The sequence below is a fragment of the Mastomys coucha genome, unplaced genomic scaffold (assembly GCF_008632895.1).
Source record: "Mastomys coucha isolate ucsf_1 unplaced genomic scaffold, UCSF_Mcou_1 pScaffold6, whole genome shotgun sequence".
Lineage (NCBI taxonomy): Eukaryota > Metazoa > Chordata > Mammalia > Rodentia > Muridae > Mastomys > Mastomys coucha.
The window spans coordinates 16,133,948-16,152,124 of record NW_022196912.1 but is presented as its reverse complement, the minus strand read 5'-3'; the positions used below and the strand labels follow the sequence as shown (position 1 = coordinate 16,152,124).

Below are 18,177 nucleotides of genomic sequence, written 5' to 3'. Positions count from 1 at the left end.
GAGTGAGTTTCAGGACAGCCAGGGCTACACAGAGAAACCCTGTCTCAAAAACAAAAACAAAAACAAAACAAAAAACAAAACAAAACAATAAACAAAAAAAAGAAAAAAATAGCTAAGGATCTTGAGTAAGTCAAGTCACTCACAGGAAAGATACACCCCAAACCAGCTTTCTCATCATGTCAGATGTTGGCCTATAAGCCCAACCTGCAACCTGTTAATAAGAAAGCAGTTACTAAAGACATTAAGAACCCCCTTTCTGGATGTTATTCCAAGCTTATCATGTCTTCCAATAAGGAAATAGAGAAATCTAGTACAAAGACAGGCAGACAGACAGACAGACAGACAGACAGACTGACTGACTGACGACTGACTCTGGTGTGTATTTATTGTGCACTCCTGTTGTTCCCCAGGGCCTTAGTAAGCTAGTGATCATGAGGGGCTTTTGTGCATTCTTTTGAGTATTGTCCATTTACGCGTGTCTTACCCCAGCACAGACCTAAGCATCCAAAAGAAAATGTTGGTTTTCCCTTCGGGTACTTGGAAACCTTTATGTCTGCTCTCTTAATTACATCAGTCTAATTATGTCAGTTAGAGGGACATTTTTGGAGTTGTCCAGTTGCCTCCATCTGTCACCCCTTTGGCTCTGTGTTTCCTGTCCATTGACTTCCTACAGAGGTCACCCCACAGTGGAAGGAGACCAGTGGCAATATAGAGGTTGAGCTCAACTAAGAGGCTGAAGAAAAGATGAGGCAGGAGTTGACCTGGGCCAGACTGGGTGGGGGGAGAGGGAAGGGGCCTCCATTTTCACATTGACTCTGAAGTTCTGTCTCAATATTTTCTTTTGTCACTTGTCAATCAGTGTAATTTGGCAAGGACTAGAGTTTTCAAGCATCTATATTGTGGTGCGTTCTTTCAAGAGCTGTGGAATGTTAGATGGAAGAGGTGGTTAGAGAATGTAGAAGCATCCATTGCCAGACATAAAGCTCATAGAGAAAGTCACTGAAAGACACTTCCGCACTGAGGAGAACAAGTGCCCCCTGGTACTGATCCTCTTCCACATCTGCCTACATCACTGTCTCGAGGGCCGTGGCCGGCTCCTCATCATTCTAAGGTTCACATCCTCCTCCATGAAGAAGTAATTGGGCATTGCTCCTCCAAGACCACCAGTAGCTTTTGCATTGTAGACTTGTTTTGAAAATTCTTATTAATTTCCTTTCAACAACAGAGACTTCATTTTGCTGATTTGCTCTGTTTTAATCCGGAAAGGCTTACCCTAAAGGTAGCTCCCTCAACTGTACTTTTGGAGACTCTCCAGCTCTCTTGAGCTTGACACTCCTACCTGCCACCGTCCCAGTCTGTGCTTTAGCTGGTTGGCTAACTGGCCCCATCCTCCTGTCAATCAAATCTCTGTCACGTAAATGTCTACATGCCTCACCATGAGAACAGGTCATGCAGCCGCTTTGTGCATGGCCAGCCTTTCTGCCCTTCCTTTTTCAGATGTTATATGGAGATTTGTGGCCTCACCCCTATGGCATAAGTGGTTGATTAACTCAGCTAAATAATGAATATTGGTTGTCTTACTTTATTTTTCAGCCTGAATGGACATTCCCTACTTTGTTAGAGTATACAGCCAGCATATTTGACTTATTTAACAGAAGTGTGAATCAGCCTTTTGTAGCCTCTTTGAATAGTTCTTATGAACTATTTGAGGTTTTTGGAATCCCAGTTGACACAATTTTGGAGTCTAGAAAGAGTGTTCATTCGCATAATAACTCGCTTAATAAACTGTTATGGATTGAGATGCACAGAAGATGTAGGAGACTGTACAGGTCGATGGTCCTGTCTTCTGCATTTTTTGGAGTTTGTAGTCTAGCTGTGGATGTCCTTCAAAGCCCAGTTCAGCTAAATAGGTAACTACAAGTATACAGAAAAATGTCCAGCTAATGTAAGAATTCTGTTTAAAATAATACTGGGGTTTTTTCTTGGTCGGGGGAGTAGTATTACATCTATATATCACTGAAGAAAACCAAGAGCTCACGTTAGCACTACTCATGTGACTGCGGATGGAATTACTGATCTTGTGGTAAATTTAGTATTTGGAAGAGCTGCTCATCAAAGCGGCGACTTCATTTCTTCCATCCTAGCAGTGGGAGAATGCCACTGTCTTTCCATCCACGTCCGCACCTGTTGCTACCTGTCTTGTTTTGTTCTGTTGCAGTCTTTCTGGTAGGTGGGAGATTTTTCTTTCCCTTTGTATTCTTCTAATAACTGACAGCACAAGCCGCATTGCATGTGTGTATCTGCTACTTCGAACTGAATCAGACTTGGAGAGCCACCTTCTAGAATGCTTTCCCATTCTAGTTGGGTTTTTCTGATTGGGTTATGGTTTATGTTGCTCAGGCATAAGCATTTTCCTTTTTGTTTAATGGTACCATCCCCACATCTGGCAACTGTCATCTTTCTTTTCTGACAGAACCCTTGGAAACACAGGCATAGCTTGAGTCTAATGGACTGTAGTCATTTCTCATGCAGTCTTTTGGTGTCAAATCCAAGAAGCCATTTACATCTTCCAGGATCTCAGAGTCATTTCTGTCTTTTCTAAGAACGCTATAACTGTAACTTAGATTTAGACCATAGTGCTCAAGTTCATTTTCAATTGGTTTTGTATATGTGAGACAGGTGTTTCACTTCTGATAATACAGCTCTACCTGTGCATTTTATGGTACCTGTCAATTTCAGTACCTATGTGTTCAGCAAGACATATTAAAATATAAAAAATAAGTGAGAGGTTGACTCACCCTTTTGTAGTCTCTTTGAATAGTTTTCGTGAGCTATATGAGGGTTTTGGAATCCCAGTTGACATGATTTTGGAGTCTAGAAAGAATGCTCATTCCTATAGTAACTCACTTAATAAGTTGTTATTGATGAGACGCAGAGCAGATGAGACTGATCATCATTTCTCAACGTGTGAATATGTAGTTGGCTTTCCAATATTTTTCTATTTCCCCTCATCAAATTGTCCTGTCACTATTCTCAAAAAACCTGTATACTGAGAGTTCATTTCAGAGTTCTAAATTTCAGAAGTGTCATGTGTGTCTTTACACTGGCACCATACTGTCTTGGTCACTCCATCATTGGGTCACCTTTGGAAATCAAGAGGTGTAAATCCTCCAACTTTCTTTTTCCTTTAAAGATTATTTTGTAAATTCCTAATTATGTTTCCATATGAGTTTATGAGAGCAGAGTCAATTTAAACAAAAGAATGAGGTAGGATTTGATAAGGTTGGCATTGGGTATTCTTTTAATTTGGGGAATATTTTTATCTTAATATTGCCTTTTAATCTGTGTCTGTTTATCTAGAACGGTTTAATTTCTTTAAGTAGTGTATTCTTTAAGAAAGTTGACTTCAAAGTATAAGCTTTGTACTTAATTTTTTTGTAAATATTCTTTCTGATTCTATTGCAAAATTATATTTTTTAAACTTTATTTATGAATGTTTATTGGTATTGTATAGAAATCCAATTTTCATATATTGAAGTTTGTCCCCTGTAACCTTGCTGAAGTAATTTATAATATTTATAATATCCAGTAGACTTTTGAGTGACTTTTTGAGTTTTTGTCTAAAAGATCATGTCACATACATCTAGAGATAGGATTAATTTTTCTTTTCCACTCTGGGTGCCTTCTACTTAATTTCTTTCCTTGATTGTCTTGGCTAGAACTTCCATTATAATGTTATCCTGATATACTAAGAACAGACATCATTAGGTTTTTTCCTTGGTTCTAGGGGGAAACTTCAGTCTTTCACTGTTGCTAAGTATGATGTTATTTGTGAGTCCTTATAGACTGTTGTATTGGCTTCTTTTACCTATTGTGAAAAAAAAAAAAAAAGAAACACAGATTAAAAAGAAAAGACTTATTTTGGCTCACAGCTTCAGGTTCATTGTTGTCTGGCCCCGTTGCTCTTAGGGCAATGACAAGACAGTAGTGTCAGGACAATTGGGCATAGCAACCAAAGATCACAGAGAGAAAGAGGACTGGTCCAGGGATAAGATACATCCTTTAAAGGCATGCCCAAGTTTCTCTAGCAAGGGCTCCACTAGTAGTTCATTCAGCAATGACCTTAATGGATTAATCAGTTGGCGAAGTTCGTGTCCTTACAATCCATGGACATCTCAATAGCCAGATCTTCACTGCACAGTCCTCGGGTGGTGGGGGAGTTGACTGCACAGCGCTGTTCACCGAGTTAACAAAGTTTCTTCCTCTTCCTTACCCATGAGTGGTTTTCTTATGGCACAGTTTGGATAGCCTTTGGGTGTTTGTGCATTCTTCATCATTTGACAAGGTGCTGTAGTTGTGAGTGGAGGTCCTTTATTCAGCTGACACATCTTATGGAAATAACTGACTTTTAATAATTAAACCCACCTTGCATCACATAATAAATGCCGCTTAGTCGTGGTATTTGACCCCATTTATATGTCGTAGGATGTGGTCTGCTAGGAGAATCTGTGAGAATGTCTGTCTCATTCACAAGAGATACTCATCTACAGTTTTGTTTTCTGGTGATGTCTTTTGTCAGGTTGGAATTGGTTTTCAGCAAAAATCTTTGATCTCATAAAATATCAAACTGTTTTAAATATCGAACTGTTACTCTCTAGCAGAACATAGCCAAGAGACAAAATGTAGCAAGAGACAGGATGTAGGGTGCAAGCTTGTTGCGGGTGGACTATGGTTTTTTTCTGCCCTTCCGCTAAATATGTAATTTTAAAACAAAGTACCTAGAATTTTCTTGCTTCTAAACTCAGGATAATACCTCCATTATAGGAACTGGAGAGATGGCTCAGAAGTTAAGAGTACTGCTGCTTTTCCAAAGGACCCAGGTTCAATTCCCACCACACACATGGCAGATCACAACTGCCTATAACCCCAGTTCCAGGGGATCCAACACCCTAACTTAGTCATACATGCAGATGAAGCACCAATGCACATAAAAAAAAATTTAGAAATAAAGAAAACCATGCATTATAGCTTTATATTGAGATTAAACAAAGTAATGGATGTTAATGGTCAAGCACTGATAATTACAAAAACCAATCTGAGCATAAGACAGAAACAGAAAAGCCTGACGAAAGCCCTGACTAAACCTTTGGAAGCAGAACCAAAGCCAGTGTGGAAACAGGATGGTTAGTCAAAGAGAGAGAATTATTTAGCTGAGTAAATGTAATCGTATAGACAAGTGAACATCACGATCTTAGAGTTGCCCATTAGGTTGGAGGAAGTCAGTGTAGACCCTAACAAGCAGCATTTTAGCTCCTCTGTGTGAACAGGGTAACTTTGTGTTTTGTTTTTATGTTACTGTGTGCTCGTCTCTCTGTGCGAGTTACATTCAGTTCAATAAGACGTTTCCATCAAACTACAACTTCCTGCTGACAGAACCGTCTAAAGGCTATTTCAAAAGCACACAAAGACACCACTTAACAATGACCTCAAATGTGCTTTGTTTAGTTATTATTATTAAATATAATTACATCATTTCCTCTATTTCTGTTCATCCTTCAAATTTCTTCGCATGTATCTCTCTTCCCACCTTGATACCTCTTGAAATCATGGCCTCTTTCGAAGAGAAAAAAAAGACAGAGAGAGACAGAGAAAGAAAATGGGCATACAGTATAAATACAACCTACTCAGTCCACCTAGTGTTACCCTTACGTATTTGAATTCAGAGCTGACCACATAGCACTGGATAATCAGGGAGGCTTATTTCTCCTCTCTTAGCATCTTAGTTGTATTGTGTGTAGTTCCTTTGCGTATGGGTAGCTCCCCATGAGATATGCCCCCTTCCACATGCCTCCTATGTTTTGACTCTTTGCAGAAACAAAGCCAGCCTGCGTGTTCAACAGCGTGGAGTATTACGACGGAGACATGTTTCGAATGGACAACTGTCGGTTCTGTCGATGCCAGGGTGGTGTCTCCATCTGCTTCACTGCTCAGTGTGGGGAACTGAACTGTGAAAGATACTATGTGCCTGAGGGGGAGTGTTGCCCTGTGTGTGAAGGTAAGTGTGCTCCCTGGAGGCTGTACAGTTCAGAGCTTTTATTTCAAAACCAATCTAAATCAGAGGCATCTTAAAGGTGTCCCTTTGTAGTGAGTGGTCTCTTTTAAGTGTTGGTAGTGACCCTTGTAGAGTACTTGGAAATACTTCCCTGAGGAAAGCTTTGAGCACGGTCTTTGGTCACAGGTTCTACAAAGCGACATGTGATTTCCCTGGATGCTTTCTGTCCCCCCACACACACAGCTGTAGTGGTCACTGAGTTCAGGGATCACTCTTTTGTGTACACCTTGGCATTGGAATTCCTCCTCTCCTGTCCTTGGATTGCTCAGCTAAAGTTAGTACAGCTGTCACCATCTGTCTCGGCCAATCAGCTCAGCTCAGACCCAGGACCCTGCTGCCTGTTTTCCTTGGGAAGGGGGTGTTAATTAGAGTCAAGTTGCAGATGGGTGGGGCAGCAGCAGCTTCAGGACCAGGCATGTGTCACATGTGACTTCTAGGGATGTGTTGATTCCGTATCCCTCTCTTGTTCAAGCAGTGGTATTTGCATATTCTTGCAGCAGACTCCTCCCACCTCTGTGAGTCATAAGTCGTGAAATTTCAGACCTGCCCTGTGATTCGCATCCATCACACTCTACCCCCTTAAGGACCAGGAAACTGAAGTTCAGAAAAATCCAAAGATAGCTGACTTTGCAAGGATGCTAAGAGCAATGGTTCGGGGCCTCTTTCAGGCTCTTTTCAACCTGTGGTGTCATCTGACCACATACTATTTTCTGATGGGGACTGTCACATGAACCGTGTTGTCCTGGTTGGGTCACAGATCTTTAGTCCAAAGTCTCCCCGTCCTCTGCTCACAAAGCACAAGAGCACAGTGGCCTGTTCAGTTCTATACTTTTTTTCCTTAAAATCCGTTTGATGTTTGTGCTGGATTTATCATGCGGTACTGATGTCCCGAAGTCCCTAAAGTAGGACATCTCTGTTCCTAACACCGAGAGCAGTTCTTCATAATAATGAGTTCTCTCCTTGCTTGGAAAATGTCTTAGTCAAGACAGGAAAAAAAGTAGTTCACGTTTTATGTGTCACTGAGGATTTAAAGAAAAGAAAATCACCTGAGACTTTTTAACTGTCCCAGTTGATTGTTCTCTGACCAGCCTTAGCTTACAAAGGAGTCAGAAACCACGTCACAGTTAGTGCTTTAAAAACAGACTGGAAGCTCTGTGTTCGTCGTGTTAGCGAGCTGCCTGTACATTCATCAGCTGGCTCTCACGTCCCAGAATTTAGAACAAGCTCAAAGCAGAATGGCCTATGCACTGTCATGTTTTCTCTGAAGGACTGGAGAAAGCTCGGACTACCTGAGGACTGTAGGCCATTTCCATCTAACTTGTGTGTTAGCGCCCTCTGCCTCATTCGAGCAAACACTAACCTCTGACCTTGACCCGGGCTCTTGGTTCTTTCGTGTTGGCGCCAGTTTTTACATATTTTTAGTAAAAAGAATGGAGTAATTTTTCTGTGGTTCTTCTTACAGGGGTGCTTAGGGATAATTTTGCATCCGCTATTTATGTCCTTGTCAGTCATTTCAGAATATTTCTTTTTATGGTAGCTTTGTCTACTTCTGTCCTTCAACCTATCTGTTGCTTAGCTGCCCAAATTACGGCAAAGAAAATGGTCCTCCTCTCAGGGACCCCAGGGACCCATGGGATGTCCAGACCAGCCTTGCCCTGCCCTGCATGAGGCTGTATTCAGGACCTTTGTGCTCCTTCCCAGTGTCCTTTGGACCTGTAGACAATGTCAGAGTGAGCGCGCTTAGTTCTAGAAGGGACAGTATCATCCCAGGTTCAAAGGGCAAGCTCTTTCTACCCTCCAGGGGGTGAAATCATGGCGTAAAACCATTTACTTCAGCAGTTCAAAAGACTTCCTCAGAGCCTCAAATGGGCCTGTGTTTTCTAAGTCCCAGACTTTGTCTCTGACCCTACCTTTTGCCCACCTTAGGAGTGATGGCACCCGCATACCTATTTCTAGGTTACGCTCATCCTGATACCAGTGTCGGGATGCGAAGGTAGAAGTCCGTTATGACTGCTGCCTCTGGGTGTCATCCCAGGCACCCCTTCATGTTGGTTCTTGGCTTCCACTGATTGCAGATGGAATAGTGTTGAGCAATGGAGCCTGGAAGAAACTGTCTCCAGGTGCAGGCAGAGGTCAGATTCAGAAGGCTTAATCTCATTCCGAACTCGTGTTTTGCTCTAGATCCCATCTATCCTTTCAACAACCCCGCTGGCTGCTACGCCAATGGCCAGATCCGCGCCCACGGGGACCGGTGGCGGGAAGATGACTGTACTTTCTGCCAGTGTATCAACGGAGAACCTCACTGCGTGGCCACAGCCTGTGGGCAGAGCTGCATGCACCCGGTGAAAGTGCCTGGGGAGTGTTGCCCCGTGTGTGAAGGTAAACACTGAAGTTCTAATGAGTGTCTGGCAAACCGCCTCCTGTGGGAAGAAGCTTTGGCCAGTGTGGTCTCATTTCCCTTTTTATTTCCTCGGGCGTAATGTCTGCCTCACGCTGTTACCAGTTGCAGGCAAATTTATTATACAGCCCAAATTCGTCATTAGGGGGAAGTGTTGCAAATTTAAAATGAGACTAGCATGGGCTTTACTCTATCATTGTGCTTGTGCTTGTCTGAACACATTACACAGTACAAGGATGCTCACATTACGACTCCGTTCACTGTGAGCCTACTTAATACCCAAAGGTCAAGACAAGGAAGGGAGATCAGGAGTCAGAGGTGTAAGTCAGGCAGGGAGTGTTCAGCTTGGGAGATACCACACAGCTCAAGAGTGCTGACTGCCAGGGGAAAATCCCAGACTCCCCAAAGGCAGATCACATGGGCTTGCACCTTGTTCTGTTCTGAGCATCCTTCTGCCTGCTTCTGAGGCTGACATGAGTGCGGCTTCCGGGTCCTCTAACTCTGTGCCTTATGACCTGGTTCCCCACACTTTCTTTGTCTTTTCCTGCTCCGGACAAAGTGGCTGAGGCACACTAGGCTCATTTCTCTGAGCCAGCTGCTATCCTGTTCATTTCCTGTCCTGTGAGAAGGTAATTTGTGTACATACTTAACTCAGTCATGCCAGTCTTCATATGAAATGACTGTCTATGCCGACGCAGCCAATAGGGGATCCATGCTTAAGAAACAATTTTGCATAGTAAAAGAAAAGATATAAGTCAAAATGTTTGTTGAAAATAGATCCATGTAGTATTTGTAAAACATACAGTTAAGATAGAAAATGATCTAATTAAGGTCTGTTTAGTATGAGCAGTGTGTGTGTGTGTGTGTGTGTGTGTGTGTGTGTGTGTGTGTGTGTGTGTTAGTGTGTTAATTGCCATCTACTGAAAGAGGAAGCTCCTCCAATGAGGGCTGAGTTACACACTGATCTTTGGGCATAGCAACATGTCATTAGGCATGGTCCATTCGATTGCTGTGTTCCTTCAACAGGATAATAGTACTAGGTTTCCCTTAGGCCCATGACATATAACATCTAGCAATCCTTTGGTAGTATCTGAATTTTAGTAAATTTAACGTCAGTTTAGTGAATGGAGTCATTAGCCTTAGAAGGATTAGATTTACGTAAGACCTTAAAAATCATGGTTTAAAAAAAAAAAAGGAAGCCAGAGGGCTCTACCACTGTTACCTACACAGAGTACAGCTGCCAAGCCCCAAAACTTTATAGCTTCCAGGTGACAGACTTTCATGGACCTCACCTCCCCCTCACAGACAGCATTTTGAAGCTACAAAGAGGACCATGTGTAAAGATGTATTGTTCCACCGTAGACCTTGACAAGACAGGCTAATGTGGACGTGCCCAACCCTAAGAACCGTCTGTTGTCAACCTGGACTATTTAAGTCCCAGAGCTAAAGACTGATGATAAAGTAAGCAAAACAAAAATTATAATCACATAGCCCAGTTTTCAAAAAACAGCCTTTCTAGCTTCAAGTATTACTGCCTAGATTCAAAGTGAAACTTTTAGAGTTTGTTACAGGGGGGTAGAGAGGGTGTCTCAACAAAAGTAAGTAAACAAAGCCACCAGAACATGTGTGCAGTTGATTAAGTCTGAGCTCAGAGGTGCCTGGATAGCCACTGTTAGGTAGGTCACTTCCTGTTTGGGTTCTGTGGAATCTGCACAGAGTTCTGACCTAATTCTTTGACACTTTAAGAAAAGAGTTAGATGTAAGTGAGCCATTAATACGAAAGCTTAATGGAGAACCTCCTGCAGCCTAGACAAGACAGAGATAATTAGGAGACACTCCAAAGAGCACACTGAGGCTGAGTTTTCAATTAAACCAGGGAAAAGAGAGGGCATGTCCATGCTGAGACGTTGGGGGTATGAACTTGACATTTGCACCAAACTTTGTGCACCGTTTGTAATGGCTCTGTGTTGAAGGCCTTACTGTCCCATTTTAGAGATGAGGAAATGAAGGCTTAGAGAGATTACATAAGTTGCCATCACGTGGCATAGTTGAATTCCATTTTTATTTTGTTTTTCCTGCTGACCTTGAACCCTGTGTTTCCCCTTGCTTTATGATTCTTCATCCATTACTGGCTTTTGGCCCCATATCAGGGAAAGACTGGAGTGGTGTGGTACGGTAAGAAATCATTTGCAGTTTGGGAAATTGCTATAACCGCTTGGGATATGATTACCCATGGATCCTCACCCGTAGTTCATAAACCTCTGAAGCGGGTTCCCTTGAGACTCCTTCAGAATTGCCTTCTCAAGTCTCCTGCATCAGCAGCTCTCTCTGCCTTGACAAAGAGTGCTTTTGTCCAGTGACCTCGAAGCTCCTGCTGGTTCCTCCTTCGTCTCTGTCTTCATCCAATCTTTCAGAAGACCGTGTTTTCTACTACACGGAGAACTCATGTGGCTTACCTTTTTTGTTTTGGTTTTTACCTGAGTTGAGTAGCGACCTTGGTCTAGAATGGTGTAATAAAGGCAGAATGACTTTTTCATATCAAATCAAAATTCAGAGACTGATAATGAAAAGTTACTGATAAATAATAACTATTACTAAAGATTTTTTTAAAAAAAAGCCTAGGAGATGAGAGGGTCTTATTCTATAGAGGCCAAGAAAACTCTGTACAACCATTTGAGAACATTTATCTCAGTAGCCGTTCCAGTGCATCAGTAAGTATAATTCTGAGTGTTTTCAGAATAGCAAAAGAACAGCATGAAATAGGAAAGCAACAACAACAAAAACCCCAATGTGTTACTGAATAATAAAGAAGCCATCAGCTCAAATCATTTACAGACAAACAGAATTACTGGTGTGTGTCCAGCTCAGACCTGGAGTAAACTCCTACACACACACTTGCATAACTAGACATGGCCCTCACCTTTTAGCTTTGTCTCAGGGCCCTCAGAATGTAAAATTAGAAGAGTCGACTCTACACAGGTATTGTGGTTTTTTAATGTTGCTGAAATAACTCAAAAATTGCCAAATACAGCATGTTAGGACCTCCAGGAAAAGGGAACTCTGGGGCTGTCATTGTTACGAAAGATGCCTACCTTCCAAGTAACAGCATAGTAGGACTGGCTACTCCCAGAGGACCGGAACATGAATCTGGGGACCTTTGAAGACAAGGCTGTCACTTGACAGCTAACTTGACCGGCAAGTCCTTAAGTGCTTTGTAAGTTGGCACTTAAGTACTCTCAAACTGAAGTCTTAGCAAGTTATTGTCAACACCCAATTCGGGCATACAGATAAGCCTGAGCCGTTCCGTCTGTATGCTTGCAACTGGCTGAATCCTCTGGTTTTGCATTGCTGGCTTTTCTCTACATTTCCTCCTGCTCACAAGTCTGCTTTGGTTTGTTTGGTTTGGTTTGGTTTGGTTTTTGGTTTGGTTTGGTTTGATTTGGTTTGGTTTTTGGTTTGGTTTTTGGTTTGGTTTGGTTTTTGGTTTGGTTGGTTTGATTTGGTTTGATTTGGTTTGGTTTGGTTTGGTTTTTGGTTTGGTTTGGTTTTTGGTTTGGTTTGGTTTGGTTTGGGTTTTGGTTTGGTTTGGTTTTTGGTTTGGTTTGGTTTTTGGTTTGGTTTGGTTTGGTTTGGTTTTTGGTTTGGTTTGGTTTGGTTTGGTTTTTGGTTTGGTTTGGTTTGGTTTGGCTTGGCTTGGCTTGGCTTAGTTTGGTTTGACACAGGGTTTGTCTATATAACCTTGCTGGCTATCTTTCTGGAACTCACTCTTTAGATATCCACTTGCCTTCACCTCCGGGATTAAAGGTGTGCACCATCACACCTGGCTAGTCTCATTAGTTTTAATTGCACTCAAAAAGAACTAAGGCAGAAGCACGTGGAATAAATATGAGGGCTGCAATTTAAGTATATGCATGAAGGACCTTATCCCTGTCTTTTTAAAAATCTAAATTTTTAAATGGAAAGGACAAGGGAATAAGGCTCATCTTACCTGCAGTCCTTCATAACAGTAACTAACACTGCTTGCTCACCTTCCATGCTAGGCCTGAGTATAGTGAGAGCAGCATATCATCTGATCCTGAATCCTTAGTTCAGGATTCCAACTTACAGTCATAGGGCTCACAGCCTGGAGGTTATTTAACTAGCTCTAGGCCATACAACAGGAACATAGGAGCCCTGTGTCCTCAAAGCCCAGCCTCTGGACTTTGCACATATACTTCCTCAGACAGTATGTATACTGCACCCCAGAGAGAGGCCACATCCCTGGCAGCCCCGTGTTCTTTTGAATTATTATGTGGTGACTAGATGTGAGTAGATGAATGATAAATGAACAGGGCAGGAAGGAAGGAAGGAGGGGAAGAATGGAGTAGAGACCCAGTACTTCCCTCAAGGCTCCTTATCTGAGAAATGGGCCAAGAAGAAAGCATCACCGTAAGGAGAGCCTGGACAGCCATCTGGCCCCCAGCCAGCTGCAGAAAGGACAACTTTGGGATGGTCGTTTGAAACACGTTTTGAGGACAGAATGAAACGTCACCTGTGTCTGATGTGGGCCTTTTGCTCCAGGTGGCGTGGATCCACCAGCTTCCCTTTGCGTACTTGGAGGTTATGCCAAGCACACTGCTCTAGGCTCCATCGCAGTGGTCACCCCTTAGGCCTTCCAGGACTGGTGTATAGCCTGCACTTGGTTCTTTCCTGGCTCAGCTCCTAAGGACGAGTTTCAGAGTTTCATTGAGGTGTCCCCAGGACACCATAGCCAAAGCCAAATGTCCTGTTTGATATATCCTGCTTTAAGGGCACACTGTGTGTGTGCAGATGTCTCACTGTAGTGTTCCTTATTTACACAGGCAAGAGTGGTACCTTTATGCCATGTTAATCATTACTAATAATTTGGTCATTTCCTTCCCATCCTGTCACATACATAAGGGGCCTCAGCCATTTGTAAATGTAATGCAGAATCTATCTTTAAAGAAAAATAAGACAAAAAACTTTATTAGTTGAAGGTAAACTAAGGTGTCAAAGAAAACATGCTGCTAAGATGTTCGATATACTTACTAAGTAAGAAAAAGGTAACTTACCAGTGACACGAAGTACAAGACATAAGAATTACAGGGTGACTTGAGGCATTACTGTCAGCTTGTATCTGCTGTCTCATTTTGGGTGTGGTTGACCCGCCCAGGTGACCACTATGACCTGAGTGTTCTCCGGGCTCAGGCAGAGTTTCCTGTGGGGACAGAGTGATGATTCCTGCGTCCTTGAGGATTTTGGAGCCAACTCCAGAGTCTATTGCTTTCCAAGAAGTAAGAATTTAGGTCGCACGGTAGAAGTCGGTCAGTGTTCACAGTGCCATTCCAGTTGCCAGTGAGGGAATTTCCTTTCCTCCCCATTCGGTGTTTTTCTCCGACACCAAAGCAAAGTTCAGTTTTTGTCTCAGAGTAGGTAGGCGAAGCTCTGCATAGGTGTTCAAAGTTGAGTACCTGAGGGCCCATCTTATTCTGTCTCCGTACTCTTGTAACTTTTCCCGCAGTATGTGAAAGCATCCTTGTTTGTAGAACTGTTATCAGACACACTGCTGAATGTCAGGCAGACCCTGTAATTCTGTTCACCTGGACTTAATAAACTCTTATTGAAGAACAAGAAACACACACTGTGTGGGTCCATCCCCCCAGTTCTCTGGGTTTAAGATGGAATGTGATTGAGCTAGAAAATCAACTATTTTTTCCTTACCTCCTGGCTATCTTGGACGCCTTACTTAAGGGCTCATGATTTTGCCTGGGACACTGAGGACTAGACATTAAGCTTGTCTTTACCTGTGTGGGGTTAGACAGCCACTTCACCTCAGCATCAGAAATCTCAGGACATGCTCCTCCAACTCACTGGAGGTCTGGGAGCTGACAGTGTCTTCCTTAACGTCAGCCCTCACTGTCTCTAGGAGTGGTATGTTCCTTCTAGTGAATGTTGATGATACAGTTTGAGTCAAGCTGCCCTTCAAGAGAGATTTCAACTGGCTTGCCAGAAAATTCTGTACCAGGCACATATCTGGGTGGGAATTCCTTGAAACAAGAAAAAAAAAAATGTTTCCAGCCCCGCCTTGGCCATAACGTTCCCTGCTGCACAGTATCTCAGTTGATTAAAGCTGCTGCTTCAGTAGGGGGGAGTGAAGGATAGTTGGGCTGACCCGAGGAAGGGCAGGGAAGTCAGGGATGCCACAGAGTCACATGCTATTAACATTCCGCTACATTACAGGGATCAAAACTCAGTTCATGGGTGGCAGCATTTTGGTGCCATAGATGTTGCTATTATTAGTAAGCCAAGAATAATAAAATACTTGTAATATCCTCAAGACTGTAGGCACGCTGTTTCATCTTTTAACTCTGAATGTTCTGGAAACATATTCCATAAATGGAAATTAAAATATATCACAGTCTATTTTCTCATTGTCCAAATAAGGTCATATGTTGGATGCCAAATGACCGTGTATTACTCTAAGGTCTTAAACCTAAGTGCCAGAGTACTTCAGTCATAAATTTTTTTGGTACCTTTGTTTTTTCTCTGATCATCTAAAATATCTTGAGATATTTAAAATAGTATTCAAATATAGATGAAATGGATGTAAAAGGCCCTCCCCATCAGTATGACTGTCACATTTTAAGATTTTTTTTCACAGCTATGCATAGATGTATTGTGCACATTCCACGAGTAGCTCTCTAGCTGTTAGATCTACCATGTATTACAGGAGCTAAACAGGTGTAAACCAACATGTGCAGGCGTCATTTAGCTGGGATGTTTCTCCTTGCTCCCAGCCAGGCTGCTGCTGCTCCATACTGACATGCTTGTGCCTTCCACTTGGCACTTGATTTGAATAAAACCACCAGGAGGATCAAAGCTTTGCAAACACAAATGACTGTGCTCCTTAAACCCTTCAACTGGCTCGGTGGGTGCCTGAATCACTCATATTTGTACAGAGCTGATGTTGCACAGGCTCTGCTTCTAAGTTCCCAGGTCCAGCAGTTGTGGCTGTTGTGAGTTTCCTGGCTGAAGCAGCATGCAGGGATCAGCTGCTCCATATCTGCCCTCCTGTCCACCTCCCATACCTTAAACGGTATTATTGCTAAAGAGCCGCATGGTTTTCTCAGGAAGATAATAATTGCGTCTAATAGATCAGACCGGGCCTGCTAATTTTCATGTAATCAACAGAGGCAGGAAAACAGTCTGGAATGCGAACTATGTGAATGAAAAATATTTAGTCATTCTTGAAATGATAGGAATGTTTTTCCAACAAGCTTAAATAAACACAATCTCTTTTGAGCCTGTGTTCAACTGTTTTTGGCTAAGAGACAACTCTTAGGCAACCAAACAGAAGTTAATGAAGGTTATTAGGAGGCATGCCCTTCAGAAAAGGCTTAGAGACTCTGAAAGAATCCCTCGCCCTTACAGTATGGCTCAGTCAGGGACAGAACTGGTTCCCTTTGAGCTTTTGTCAACAAAAGAGGATTTGACATTTTAACTAGTAACCATAGTTTCCAATATCGAAGACACGGTGCTTTGCTGGCAATGACATCATTTGACCTTCTTATGTTTAAAACCCTCACCTTCGCCTGCCATTTGTGTATGCCTCGGTTCTCAGGAAAGGACTGGCCTTGGCACATCTCTATTGAAAGCACCTAGAGGCACTGTTCCTGGCCTTGTGTTTACTTATTGCCATTGAGACTGCAAGGCCTGCTTACTTAATGAAATTATTTTTGAGCATAGTAGCACTTACATAGTCAAGTGTTCCTCCTTTCAAAGTAATTATGCAGGCAACTTATATGCCTGTTGCGGGAGTGCAGTGCGCAGGTGTTTGGTGTGCCCGATGCTTCTTTTCTGAGACTGACTTGAGCACTCGCACATCCAGTGAACCGCCCTCTGCTTTCTATGCCCTGACTCTGAAGATTTACTGGACTTTCAGAAATAGCTGAAGTCGTTCGTGTCCGTGTCTGGGGAGAAAAACAGGTGATCTCGCTTGGTATAACTGTTCAGAAAAACTGAAAAGTGACAGTAAAATAAAGGTCCTTTGTCTTCTGGGACACAATAATTTGCTCAGAAAGTAGCTGAATACAAGTTTCGAATAAAATTCTTAGCACGAGCTGCATTTCAGCACAGGCATCTAGCCATTGGAAGTGAGTTCAATTTATTAATAATACTTGTCTGTAAATACAATTCCTGGTTCATTTCTTTAAAAGCATACCAATTCACCTACTATGAAAAACTCTTAGAGGCTTAGAGACATGGACTAAAATAGGTACAGGTGCTTCCTTCCACATGGTCACAAATAAATTAGAACAAGATAATTTGTCTAGAGAAAGAATCTTTGAAATAGACAGTGGTTCAGTACAACTTAGTTTTAATAATTTAGGCCTCTATTTCCATTTATGATGATCCTGTTTTAAGCTATTTACAGGAACATTCCTCAGTGTACCTTATAAGACCAGAATTATTTTATAGCATGAGGACTATGATGGGAAACAGGGTACAGACCCCGGGAGATGGTCTCAAAGGCTTAGTAGAGTGTGGTCTGTGCTTTGTCCAAGTACTAAATAAAATCCCACGCAAGTTTGATGGGGCAGGCCGAAGGAAAAGGAGTGTCTCCTGAAAGAGGATTCTTCCTATCTATGGATGTCCTTCAGTGGCTGCCAAGTTGGTAAGAACAGCATCAATCAACGTGTCAGCCTCTCAGATGTTCCCAGCATGCATTCCAGGTCAGGGGTTGGACTATTGATCTAAGTTTTGTCAGGCTTTCTGTGGTTGTATTTGATGTTTGCTTGTTTGTTTGTTTTAGTTTGAGTTGGTTATTCACACTCTAGCCGAATTGTGATTTTTCTCTTTATATCTGTAAGATGCCTGCTCACATGCTAAGTGGATTTTACTCTTGCATCTGAGAGATTGCCTGGATTCAACAGGTTGGTTTGAAACAGAGTCCACAATAGGTATTCAAACCCATTGAGGCTACAGAATTTATGCTAACTACCCGTCAGAAACAAGACTTGTCAAGAGGACTCCTGATCTTGTTTTGTATCAACATTAAACACATTTAAGAAAACCCTTAGTCTTTGTGGGCTCTTGATAGTCTTGTAGTGTTTAGGGTCTGCTTTTCCCATTGTCTGCTAGATCATTTGATAAGCCACCTCCTTACCTGGCACAAGACCTCATAACAGCACCTTCTGAAGCCTGGCCTCCTGTCTGACCACACAGCTTGTTCTTTATGTGTCTGGATGCTTTGCCTGCATGTGTGCATGCGCACCCTAGACCTGGGGCTGTGGATGGAGGCGAGCCAAAAAATGAGTGCTGGGAATCGAACACTGGTCCTCTACAAGAGCAACGCATGCTCTTAGCTGCTGAGCCATCTCTCCAGCCCCCTGTACCTAGACTCGTAAGAAACCATATTCATCCCTGATATAATTGGAATCTGTGTTGACCCTGTTGTATCATCCGATGAGCTCTGTTTATGTGAGCGTTTGTGTTTCAGAGTCCTCTGTGTGCCTGACTGCCTTGCAGAATGGCAGAGTGGGAAGGCTGCAGCTCTTTCATCCTTTTTGGATGGATACCTGTTGGTTTGCATAATAGGTCACATCTTAAAAGGTTTAGAGAGACTCTATTTGTTAGTGAAGCTAAAATATGTCCAGAGATAATAAGC

At 42.5% G+C, this 18,177-nt stretch overlaps 1 protein-coding gene across 2 annotated transcripts in view; it reads left to right on the top strand.

Moving 5' to 3' along the window:
* Nucleotides 1-18,177, top strand: part of Crim1 (cysteine rich transmembrane BMP regulator 1) — a 181,255-nt gene that overhangs the window by 111,190 nt on the left and 51,888 nt on the right. For both annotated transcript variants that reach the window (XM_031356322.1, XM_031356321.1), the window contains 2 exons: nucleotides 5,873-6,055; nucleotides 8,294-8,491. In XM_031356322.1, the coding sequence (XP_031212182.1) occupies nucleotides 5,873-6,055; nucleotides 8,294-8,491 (381 nt within the window). The remainder of the gene's footprint in view (nucleotides 1-5,872; nucleotides 6,056-8,293; nucleotides 8,492-18,177) is intronic.